The 12,576-nt window shown below is 42.9% G+C and overlaps 1 protein-coding gene across 2 annotated transcripts in view; it reads right to left on the bottom strand.

Moving 5' to 3' along the window:
- The window catches only part of ACAD10 (acyl-CoA dehydrogenase family member 10), a 121,011-nt gene that overhangs the window by 28,860 nt on the left and 79,575 nt on the right, over nt 1–12,576 (bottom strand). For both annotated transcript variants that reach the window (XM_077292735.1, XM_077292741.1), the window contains exons 16-17: nt 4,417–4,507; nt 479–637 (exon numbers count right to left, since the gene is read on the bottom strand). In XM_077292735.1, coding sequence (XP_077148850.1) covers nt 479–637; nt 4,417–4,507 — 250 coding nt within the window. The remainder of the gene's footprint in view (nt 1–478; nt 638–4,416; nt 4,508–12,576) is intronic.

The following is a 12,576-nucleotide window of genomic DNA, read 5'->3' as shown; positions in this document are numbered from 1 at the left end:
ATGTAGACAAGAGAGGGTACGATGCGTATGGCATCACATTGCTCTCTTGGTCGCTTAGTTGGGAAATGAGGGTTAGAAGTTACACCCTGTTACCCTGAAGACAAGAATCTGGAAAACATTTAAGAACACACAAAAAGGTGACCTATGGAAGAAACCAGATCTGGGACCAGATCCGGGTCTGCTTCCTACTGACACCAAGCTAAAACTGACATGCTTAGTGCCAATCGGTGTACACTGCTGAGGAGGAGCCAACTCTTTTTTTGCCCAGTGTCAGCCTTCTAGGGACAGAAGCATACACCCATGGTTACCAGTGTCCCCCAATGAAGCTATACATAAATATTTTTAATCCAAGATTTTTTTTATTAAAATGTACTCTATTCATGGGACAACCCCTAGAAAAATGTTTCAGTACTAACATAGTCATCTCTTGCCATGTATCTGTATACTGGAGACAGTTGTTTAGGCTGAGATTTTTTACCTGGAGCATCATCTAATCCATAGACAGTGAGAGGCCTCAGGACCTTGACTCCAGGTGTATCCATTGGAACCAAAATCATGGTCTGCTGTTTATGACGAGGGGCATCTGGATCAGTCTTTCCCATAAAAACACAAATTTTGCAACGTGGATCAAGTGCTCCTAATGAAAGAAAAGCATCTTCGTATTATCATCACTAGAGAAAATGACTTAAAACAGAACTGTACTTTCAACAAACTTTGCACAAACCAATAGTACAAGCGATAAAAAAAACCTTTGTAATGTATATTATAAGAGAAATCGGCTTTCTCTTCGACTTATCAGACCCTACTTCCCCTCCCCTACCTCCCAAAGTTGTTATCCACTGTGAAAAAGCAGTTCATATCTATCTTGCTCAGAGGAGATGGACATCAAGTGTCTACTTCAGTTAAAATGTTGCAAAATTTGTACAAAAATTTCCAACAAGCATAAAATCACTCTGGGGGAGAACTAGAGTACATTTAAGCAAAAAATGTATGACTTTAAAAAGTCAGGATTGATAAATCATCCAAAATTGTCCATAAACCCCAAACCCAGCCCCTATGACTAAAATAAAAAAAACTACAACAGTTGAACACAAAGAAGACTTTAAAAAAGGTGCAAATTAAAAACTGCTGAAAAACACCCAAAACTAGAGAACAAAGGTGAAAATGCAATAACGAATAGGACCCAAAGTACCATCAAGGGTATGCAAGTTTGTTTTAGACAAAGGAGAACTGAACCCACCTGAAACTGTATAAATGTACAAATGCGAAGTGTACATTCATTGGAATAAAATCTGAGTGTTGGTAATAAACAACAGAGTTCCCCCAGATTGATGATATCCTGGAGGTTAACTATATTGCATGTATGTTTTCTACATTGTGTCAATATACTATTTGCATATATCCTTTGATTATTTAATAAAAGGTACTATATTTTAGTAGTGTGCAGAGAGTCCAATGTATTTCTATGAGATTCACACTGCTCTTCTATGAGAAAAAGCCAAGCTGTTTGTAAAGCTCATATTATTATTACTAATTTTTAGGGCACCACTGGGTGCTGTAATATAAAAAAGGATTTACATACAACATATAAATTACAATGCACAAAATAACATGACAGACTGATACAGAGGGGGAAGAGAACCCTTCCCTCTTGGTCTTACAGTCTACAGGGTAATGGGGATGGAGACAGTAGGTTGGGGCATACAGCAGCTCCAGTATTACTGGGGTGGCAGCAGGGTCATAACAAGGTGTAAGCTTTCTTGAAGAGATGAATTTTGAAGTTCTGTCTGAAGGTTCCCTGGGAGACAACCAGACATATCGGGACATGGAATTCCAGAGAATAGGGGATGCTCAAAAAAGGCCTTGAAGGCAATTGGGTGAAAAACGTACGAGAGTGAAGGAAGGAAAGCGGTCATGTGAGGACCGGAGATTATGTGTGGGAAGGTATCGGGAGTGTAGTTCAGAGATATACGGAGGACATATATTATGGACAGCTTTGTAGGTCAGTGTTAGGTCTGTTTGGAAACTAGAAGGCAATGAAGAGATCTACAGAGTGGAGAGGCAGCAGAGTAATGAGAGGAGAGATGGATTAATCAGGCAGCAGAGTTAAGGACAGACTAGAGAGGTGTGAGAGTGTTAGTTGCGAAACCACAGAGGATGATGCAGTAGTCCAGGCAGGAGAGCACTAACATTTTAGTAGATTCAGAGTTGACTAAGAAATGTATTCTAGAATTTTTTGTTTCAGTTGAAGGCTGTAGGAGGTGAGAAGGGCTTGGATGTGTAATTTGAAGGACACAGCAGAACTGAGGGTTACTCTGAGGCAGGGGACTTGTGTTACAGGGGAAAGGGTGATGCACTGGAGTAGCTAGAGCTTTTGCCGCCCGGGGCTGTTCCCGAGTTTGGCGCCCCCCCCCCCCCCTATTGCCGTCACTCAACGCCGGGCACCGCCCCCTCAGCGCTGTTTACCCATGAAGTCCGGTGCCTGCGCTGTGTATCGCTGTTTGGTGCAGGCGCAGAGAGCTCTGGCCGTCTGACGTCACAGCCAGGCTTGCAGACTGCGCCTGTGTGGCCACCCACCTTGGTAATCCCAGCCCCGCAGTGTTATGCATTATGCAGAGTGCGGGGCTGGGATTCACAAGCAGGGCGGCCGCACAGGCGCAGTGTTGAGCATTGCCCCAGTGTGTCCAGCAATCTGCCCCAGTGTAGAGCATTGCCCCCAATGTGTCTAGCAATCTGCCCCAGTGTCCAGCATTACCCCCAGTGTGTCCAGCATTGCCCCCAGTGTGTCCAGCATTGCCCCCAGTGTGTCCAGCATTGCCCCCAGTGTGTGCAGCAATCTGCCCCCAGTGTGTCCAGCAATCTGCCCCCAGTGTGTCCAGCAATCTGCCCCCAGTGTGTCCAGCAATCTGCCCCCAGTGTGTCCAGCATATTGCCCCCAGACAGTGTGTCCAGCATATTGCCCCCAGACAGTGTGTCCAGCATATTGCCCCCAGACAGTGTGTCCAGCATATTGCCCCCAGACAGTGTGTCCAGCATATTGCCCCCAGACAGTGTGTCCCGCATATTGCCCCCAGACAGTGTGTCCCGCATATTGCCCCCAGACAGTGTGTCCCGCATATTGCCCCCAGACAGTGTGTCCCGCATATTGCCCCCAGACAGTGTGTCCCGCATATTGCCCCCAGACAGTGTGTCCCGCATATTGCCCCCAGACAGTGTGTCCCGCATATTGCCCCCAGACAGTGTGTCCCGCATATTGCCCCCAGACAGTGTGTCCCGCATATTGCCCCCAGACAGTGTGTCCCGCATATTGCCCCCAGACAGTGTGTCCCGCATATTGCCCCCAGACAGTGTGTCCCGCATATTGCCCCCAGACAGTGTGTCCCGCATATTGCCCCCAGACAGTGTGTCCCGCATATTGCCCCCAGACAGTGTGTCCCGCATATTGCCCCCAGACAGTGTGTCCCGCATATTGCCCCCAGACAGTGTGTCCCGCATATTGCCCCCAGACAGTGTGTCCCGCATATTGCCCCCAGACAGTGTGTCCCGCATATTGCCCCCAGACAGTGTGTCCCGCATATTGCCCCCAGACAGTGTGTCCAGCATATTGCCCCCAGTCTGTCTGAGTCAGACAAAAAGAAAAAAAAAAAAAAAGTTAAATCCTCCCCTCTCCCGTTCCCAGCGCAGGTCCAGTGCACTCAGCGTCTCTCCGGCTCTGCAACGCTCAGGACAGAGAGGCTGAGCGCGCAGTGATGACGTCATCGCACCCTCTGCCCTGAGACGTCGCAGAGTCAGAGAGCGGTGAAGACGCTGCAGCTGCCGCAGGAACCATGGGAGGTGAGTATTAGAACGGGGGGCCCGATGCCAGCGCTGGTATCGGGGGGGGGGGGGGGCCTGGTGGTGGCGGCCCGCGTCTTTTTTTTTTTTCTTCCTCCTCCTCTCCGCCCCCCGCACCCCCCTTCCTACGCCACTGGGGTGATGTCATTTATAGTGGCAGATAGATCTGGTAGGGTAGTTAAGGGAGATGGAGGAAAGATGATCAGTTTGGTTTTCTCCATATTAAGTTTTAGGAAGTGTGATGAGAATGAGGATATGGCTGAAAGAGACTCTGGTATTCTGGACTGCACAGAGGTGACATCTGTGTCACGGGTAGATTATCGTGTCATTGGTGTATAGGTGAAACTGGAAGCCATGGGACACCTATAAGGTACTGTACTTCATCTAAGACAGACATAAAGAATATATACAGAAGACATACAGAAACACCTACATATTACTCTTTAAACATGCTTTTACAACCAAGAGAAAACCTTTTGAAGTGCAATTTTGCATATCTTGTACAAATTACGCTTGATAAGATTGTCAGACAAATTTTAGATCACATTGCTACCCAAAGGCTCTGTCACTTTAATCTCATACCTGATATCCACCATTTATGTCCATTGATAATGTACGAGTTTTCATCTTTTATAATTGATGATTCAATGTTGGTGGCATCAGAAGATGCAACCTAAAGAAGAATGCAAAAAAGACACTTTCACTATGTTGTGTGGACACGGTATAGATCAATGGTGCTCATGATAGCAAGTAGTTTTAACTAAAGGTACTTGGCACAGCTTTAGGTTTTCAATGTGCAGCAAGAATCATACTCAATATATCATCCTTTTATAAATTGAATAGCAACACTTACACAGCTCAAGTTTATTGCATAGCAACATAAAATCCTCCTAGATTGTGAAAAAAGAAATATCTAGGACAATGGGACATTAACAGCAATGACATCAGCACTTTCTAAAGCCTTTAATGGGAGGCACAAGAGGACTCAAAGTCAGCTCCTACTGTTAGTTTGCTTCCAACCATGCCCCCCAACTGTGGCATTACAAACTATTCCGAGGCCATCTTAGATCATTGTAAAAAAAAATTGATTTTTATTTTTTTAATCTATAATATATTGGCATATATCTATATGTTGAATGCGCCAATCAACACTGATCTTGGCTTTCAAAGGGTTAAATAGTGGGTACCGTTAAAGTTTTTTGGCTGTACACTTCATCCATTGCTTGAATATACAGTGGGAACGGAAAGTATTCAGACCCCTTTAAATTTTTCACTCTTTGTTTCATTGCAGCCATTTGGTAAATTCAAAAAAGTTCATTTTTTCTCATTAACGTACACTCTGCACCCCATCTTGACTGAAAAAAAAAATCTGAAAAGTAGAAATATTTGCATATTTATTACAAAAGAAAAACTGAAATATCACATGGTCATTAGCATTCAGACCTTTTTCTCACTCATATTTAAGTCACATGCTGAGGCCAGCTTAGATCAGACATTGTCAAAAATGTGATTTTTATTTTTTTATCTATAATATATTGGCATATATCTATATGTTGAATGCACCAATCAACACTGATCTTGGCTTTCAAAGGGTTAGCATATGACTAAGGACCCTGTGTGGTCTGAAAAGGTGTAAGCAAGATGTTTTTATGAAATAAAAGGACAAAGGGTTTTGTTTTGTTTTTTTTAAATCATGGCCTAATTTTTTTTCTACTTAATACGCCATTTTGCTGGTGACTGGACTTCCTCCTTTTTATGTAAATGAGAATCATGAGGTCAAAGGAACAGGCCAATGAGCTCAGAGACAGAATTGTACCAAGGTTACAAAAGAATTTCTGCAGTACTCAAGGTTCCTAAGAGCACAGTGGCCTCCATAATCCCTAAATGGAAGAAGTTTGGGACCACCAGAAGTCTTCCTAGATCTGGCCGTCCAGCCAAACTGAGCAATCGCGGGAGAAGAGCCTTGGTGTGAGAGGTAAAGAAGAGCCCCAAGATCACTGTGGCTGAGCTCCAGAGATGCAGTAGGGAGATGGGACAAAGTTCCACAAAGTCAACTATCACTGCAGCCCTCCATTAGTCAGGCCTTTATGGCAGAGTGGCCAACGGAAGCCTCTCCTCAGTGCAAGACATATGAAAGCCCGCATAGAGTTTGCTAAAAGCACATTAAGGACTCCCAGACAGTGAGAAATAAGGTTCTCTGGTCTGACGAGATGAAGATAGACTTTTTAGTGATAATTCTAAGTGGTATGTGTGGAGAAAACCAGGCATTGCTTATCACCTGCCCAATACAATCCCAACAGTGAAACATGGTGGTGGCAGCATCATGCTATGGGGGTGTTTTTCAGCTGCAGGGACAGGACTATTGGTTGCCATTGAAGGAAACATGAATGCGGCAAAGTACAGCGATATCCTGGATGAAAACCTCTTCCAGAGTGCTCTGGACCTCAGACTTGGCGGAAGGTTCACCTTCCATCAAGACAATGACCCTAAGCACACAGCTAAAATAACAAAGGAGTGGCTTCAGAACAACTCTGTGACCATTCTTGACTGGCCCAGCCAGAACCCTGACCTAAACCCAATTGAGCATCTCTGGAGAGACCTGAAAATGGCTGTCCACCAACATTCACCATCCAACCTGACAGAACTGGAGAGGATCTGTAAGGAAGAATGGCAGAGGATTCTCAAATCCAGGTGTGAAAAACGTGTTGCATCATTCCCAAGAAGACTCAAGGCTGTACTAGCTGAAATGGTGCTTCTAATCAATACTGAGTAAAGGGACTGAATACTTATGACCATGTGATATTTCAGTTTTTCTTTTTTAATAAATTTACAAAAAATTCTACATTTGTTTTTTTTCAGTCAAGATAGGGTGCAGAGTGTACATTGATGAGAAAAAAAAATGAACTTTTTGGAATTTACCAAATGGATGCAATGAAACAAAGAATGAAAAGTTTAAAGGGGTCTGAAAACTTTCTGTACCCACTGTATATACATACTTGCAATGACTGCAATCAGCAGGAAGAGTATGCACCTTCACAGAATTCAACAATGAAAAAGCCCAGCCCAGCGTCAGTAATTCTCTTCACAGTCCGGAGCATGGAAGACGTTTTTGTTTGAATACTGTAACAAATGGTTGTACAGAGAAAAGGATCCAGGTTCATAGGCTAAAGAATTTTTTTATGGGTCTTTGAAAACGGTGCCACAATTGAGGGTAAAAATGTAATTTCTACAGCACAGCAACGACGTTAGTGCAAATTCCATGAATGGATGTTCTGGTGATCTATGCATTTCACATGTAAACCACCCTTAATCAAGAACAATCATGATTAAGGGTGGTTTACACCTGAAAAGCGTAGATAGCCAGACCATGTAGACATGGAATTTGCACTAACGTTGTAGCTGTGCTATTCCAGTTATATTTCAGACCTCACTTTTGGAACTATTTTATTCACCAATAAAGAAAGTTTTAGTCCGTGAAGCTGGATCCTTCTCTCTGTGCAGCCTTCAGGGAACACAACAATTCTTGTCTCTGATTAGGTCATTAGGATCAATATTGTGATGTCGGTGATGTTGAAGTGATGCGATGCCATAATCCACTATGAAGCCTTCTAGGGGACACACCACATCTCTGGCATTAGCCACTACTGATACTGTGTACAGCTGCCATAACTGTACAATTAATTAGGATGTTGTAAAAAATTGTGATATTACTATCTAACACTGGATTATGTCAAGCAGTGCCCAAACAAAAAGGTGGATCCATATAACATTGCCAGATATATAGCTCAATGATCTCACTGTAGAGATGTGTGTGATTAGAAAATGCTGGGAATGATTGTGATTACAAACACTTTTCAGCTTCTATCTAACTGGAGTCAGTGTGGGGGGAGGGAAGTACATCAGAGTTGACAGCACTGTGAAAGGAGAGAGGCAAGTACAGAGGTGTTTGTAATGAGATAAATCTCTGTTGTGCTGCTTCTGCCCCCACACTGATTGCTGGGAGAGGAAAGTTGAAATGTACTTATAAATCACACTAATCTATGCTCTACTCCTGGCACTTTGTAAGTGTGGGTTTTACAAGTGTTTTGGCCATTAAATAAAAGAACACAAAGCCTGATTATTTACAAATAAGTTCTTTGTCCTCTACTCATTACCGGTAGTAATGGCACCTGTTTGAACTTGTTATCAGTATAAAAGACACCTGTCCACAACCTCAGTCACACTCCAAACTCCACTATGGTGAAGACCAAAGAGCTGTCGAAGGACACCAGAAACAAAATTGTAGCCCTGCACTAGGCTGGGAAGACTGAATCTGCAATAGGCAAGCAGCTTAATGTGATGAAATCAACTGTGGGAGCAATATTAAGAAAATGGAAGACATACAAGACCACTGATAATCTCCCTCGATCTGGGGCTCCATGCAAGATCTCACCCCGTGGGGTCAAAATGATCACAAGAACAGTGAGCAAAAATCCCAGAACCACACTTAGTGAATGACCTACATAGAACTGGGACAAAGGCTACCATCAGTAACACACTACGCAGCCAGGGACTCAGATCCTGCAGTGCCAGACATGTCCCCCTGCTTAAGCCAGTACATGTCCGGGCCCGTCTGAAGTTTGCTAGTGAGCATTTGGATTATCCATAAGAGTATTGGGAGAATGTCTTATGATCTACTGAAACCAAAGTAGACCTGTTTGGTGGAAACAAAACTCATCGTGTTTGGAGGAGAGAGAATGCCGAGTTGCATCCAAAGAACACCATACCTACTGTGAAGCATTGGGGTGGCAACATCATGCTTTGGGGCTGTTTCTCTGCAATGGGACAGGACGACTGAATGAAAGAATGAATGGGGCCATGTATTGTGAGATTTTGAGTGCAAACCACCTTCCATCAGCAAGGGCATTGAAGATGAAATGTGGATGGATCTTTCATCATGATAGTGATCCCAATCACACCACCAGGGCAATGAAGGAGTGGCTTTGTAAGAAGCATATGAAGGTCCTCGAGTGGCCTAGTCAGTCTCCAGATCTCAACCCCATAGAAAACCTTTGGAGGGAGTTGAAAGTCTGTGTTACCCAGCGACAGGCCCTAAACATCACTGCTCTAAAGGAGCTCTGCATGGAGGAATGGACCAACATACCACCAACAGTGTGTGCCAACCTTGTGAAGACTTACAGAAAACGCTTGACCTCTGTCATTGCCAACAAAAGGATATATAACAAAATATTGAGATTAACTTTTGTTAATGACCAAATACTTATTTTCCACCATAATTTGCTAAATAAATCTTGCCAAATCAGACAAGGTGATTTTCTGGATTTGTTTTCTCATTTTGACTCTCATAGTTGTGGTCTACCTATGATGTCAATTACAGGCCTCTCATCTTTTTAAGTGGGAAAACTTGCACAATTGGTGGCTGACTAAATACTTTTTTTCTCCACTGTAATTCGAAAGGACTCATTTTTCATCAAAATGTTCATAGGAAGCTTGAGTAGAAAAACTGAACAGAAAAAAAAAACATGACCTTTACCGTGTACCTATACTTTCTCACAAAACTTTAAATAGCATTCTAAACCTTAGCTACATGCTGAAAAAATGTTTTCTGATGTGTAAAATCACAGCCTAATTTTTTTTTCTAGCATTGAAAACCTTCATTGCTCCTCCACTATATTACTGCACTTTTAGTTCAAACAGTGACTTTGTCGGGAGGACCGCAGTGTCCTGTCGTCTTGCAAGTAAAACCATACAATATTCCTTTGCCCTCATTACCCAGCATCCTTTTTCTGTGTCCTTATGAGTGCCTAATGTTCTGGCTGTTTCCATCACTGATTACTATTAACAATGGCATGTGACTGTCTACATCTTTCATCAAATTGTCATTTTTATGTCATATTCCCTACTTGTTCAGCTGCTGTCTTGCTCCCTCTGTCCTACTTTCCCATGTTTCCTGTGTTTCTCCCAATTCACTTCCACTGCACCTGCCTTCATTTGTCCAAAGACCCACTATTCCATCTTATTCCATCTCAGTACGTATATAGATATAACACTTGTATGTCCACAAAAACATTTTTGTGATACATGTGTCTTTTTTTATGTTCATTTACTCATGACTAACGAATAAGCCATACTTATATTTTTAAGGAAGCGTGACTATCAGTGAAGCTTCCTTCTTGCACACTGAACCGGTTACGGAAGAGGTTACCAAGCTCCTTGCTTTTTCTGCACCAGTGACCCTATGCCCTCACAACTCCTTCAGTCCCTCTCCTCAGCTCTTATTGCCCACGATGAAAATATTTAACCTTACTCTTTCATCCGGTATCTTTCCCTCTTCCTTCATACACGCTGTCATAACCCCTATGTAATAGTTACATTTGTGTAAAGTTTTTTTTATTGATTTAATGGAGAAAAATAAACAAAAAGACCTTTTTTTTCTGCCATTTGCCAATCACCATAAATAATCAGTTTATTTTTTGTATCACATAAATAATCAGGTCACTGTATTGTATGGGTTTTTATGATAACAGGGAAGCCAAATATGTTTATGTTCATGTACTGGTTTGTGATGTTTATTTTTAAAAAGTGTATTCAGAAATGTTATTCTAATTGTTTTTCAGTGTTTTTTAAATAATTATGTAAGGAAAAAAAATATTTTGACTTATTTTAATTCTAATATGCAGCATATAGAGACCAACTATTATATAGGCATGTATCTCTATGTACCAGTACAATATGCCTGTTAAGAAGAAGAACACCATATAGACAGAAAAAGCAGCTGTTTGTCATGCAAGAGGTTGTGGGTTTGAATCCCTTGACAGATCACATTTAAAAAAAAATTGTTGTGTTGCGATCTGGATCCTGCTGTGATATCGCTGGTCGTTGCTGAAAGTCCAGAACTTTATTTGGTCGTCAGATCGGCGTGTATCGTCATGTTTGACAGCAAAAGCAACGATGCCAGCAATGTTTTACAATGGTAACCAGGGTAAATATCGGGTTACTAAGCGCAGGGCCACGCTTAGTAACCTGATATTTACCCTGGTTACCATTGTAAAAGTTAAAAAAAAACACTACATACTCACCCTCTGATGTCTGTCACGTCCCCCGGCGTCCGCGCTGCTGCTCAGAGCTTCCTGCACTGAATGTGTCAGTGCCGGCCGTAAAGCAAAGCACAGCGGTGACATCACCGATCTGCTTTAGGGCCGGCGCTCACGCAGTGCAGAGAAGCTGAAGGCGAGGGACGCGACAGACACAAGCCTCCCGAGGAAGCAGATTTAACGTGAAACGTACGTCGGGGCTACACACTCGGCGGTCACCTTCCCCACATGGGTAAGCACCTTAGGCAATGTAGATGTTGAGCACTTAGCACTTTACTCTTTTGAAGCTGCGCACAGGTCTCTGGCAGATTGCCATTCTATGACCCAATTGGGTCGGGGTGTATTTCCTGTGCGCCCTTGCTACACCTCTCCTAAATATATCCTGTAGTCAGATTCTCTGCAGTGAGGTTTTTACTCTTCCATGTTGCTATTGGGTGCTAAATTTACTGTTATGGTACCGCCTCATGTGTTTTTCGTGTCACCACCAATTATCCATCATGTACTGTTTTTTAAGTTTTGAATTTTTCAATAAAGGTTAATATTTTCTTACATGATCATGTACAGTGCATAATATTTCTGGGGCGTTATACTCCATTGTTCTCTATAGGTTTTATTATTTATGGGAGTTGTCCTGCGATCTGGGCAGTATTAGGACATCTTTTGCATTCAACATTTGTTTGTGTCCTTGATATGTCGGTTTATGTTGACATAATGTAAGTATGTAGTGTTTTTTTTTTTTTACATTTACACTGGTAACCAGGGTAAACATCGGGTTACTAAGCGCGGCCCTGCGCTTAGTAACCCGATGTTTACCCTGGTTACCAGGGGACTTCGCATAGTTGGTCGCTGGAGAGCTGTCTGTGTGACAGCTCTCCAGCGACCACACAGCGACGCTGCAGCGATCGGCATCGTTGTCAATATCGCTGCAGCGTCGCTTAATGTGACGGTACCTTAAATCTTAGCACAGGAAAGGAGAACTAGATTAGAACTGCATATAATAGATGCAAGCAGCAAGATGAGCAGGCATTTGAAAGGAAAAACAACAAGAGGATTTTGGATACTCACAGTAAAATCTCTTTCTCGGAGCCTTTATTGGGTAACACAGAAGACCATGAATGTATATTGCTGCCACTATGAGGGTAACACTACGCAAAAAAAAATTAGCGCCTCCTCAGCAAGGTACACCCACCAACTGGCACAAAACTTGTCAGTTAGTGGGAAAGGAGTCGTGGAAGAAACAACAAGCAATAACTAGAACAAGCCCAACAAAGCACAACAAGGGTGGGTATTGTGTCCTCCAATGAAGGCTCCGAGAAAGAGAATTAATGAAGAGTTCCCAAAATCCTCTTTTCTTTATGGCTTCATTGGGGGACACAGGAGACTATGGGACATCCTAAATCAGTCACAAGGGTGGGAAAAAGAAAGGGAAAAGAGGCCAGAAGACCTCTGTGGTGACCCTCAGGAATCACAATGAGTTGGAGTGTCTAAAAGATGCTACTCCAGAAAGAGAGGCGCAGAGCTTTGACTAGATTCAACTTGTGAAGGATTCTTTCCGAGGGTGGGTTGAATATGAACAGAAGGATGGAAGGATGATGTCCTTGTTAAAGGGGAGAAGGGGAAAAAACAACTTCGGGAGAAAAGAAAAAAT

Source organism: Ranitomeya variabilis, chromosome 1 (genome assembly GCF_051348905.1).
Source record: "Ranitomeya variabilis isolate aRanVar5 chromosome 1, aRanVar5.hap1, whole genome shotgun sequence".
NCBI classification, from domain to species: domain Eukaryota; kingdom Metazoa; phylum Chordata; class Amphibia; order Anura; family Dendrobatidae; genus Ranitomeya; species Ranitomeya variabilis.
This window is presented reverse-complemented; position numbering and strand designations above follow the sequence as displayed.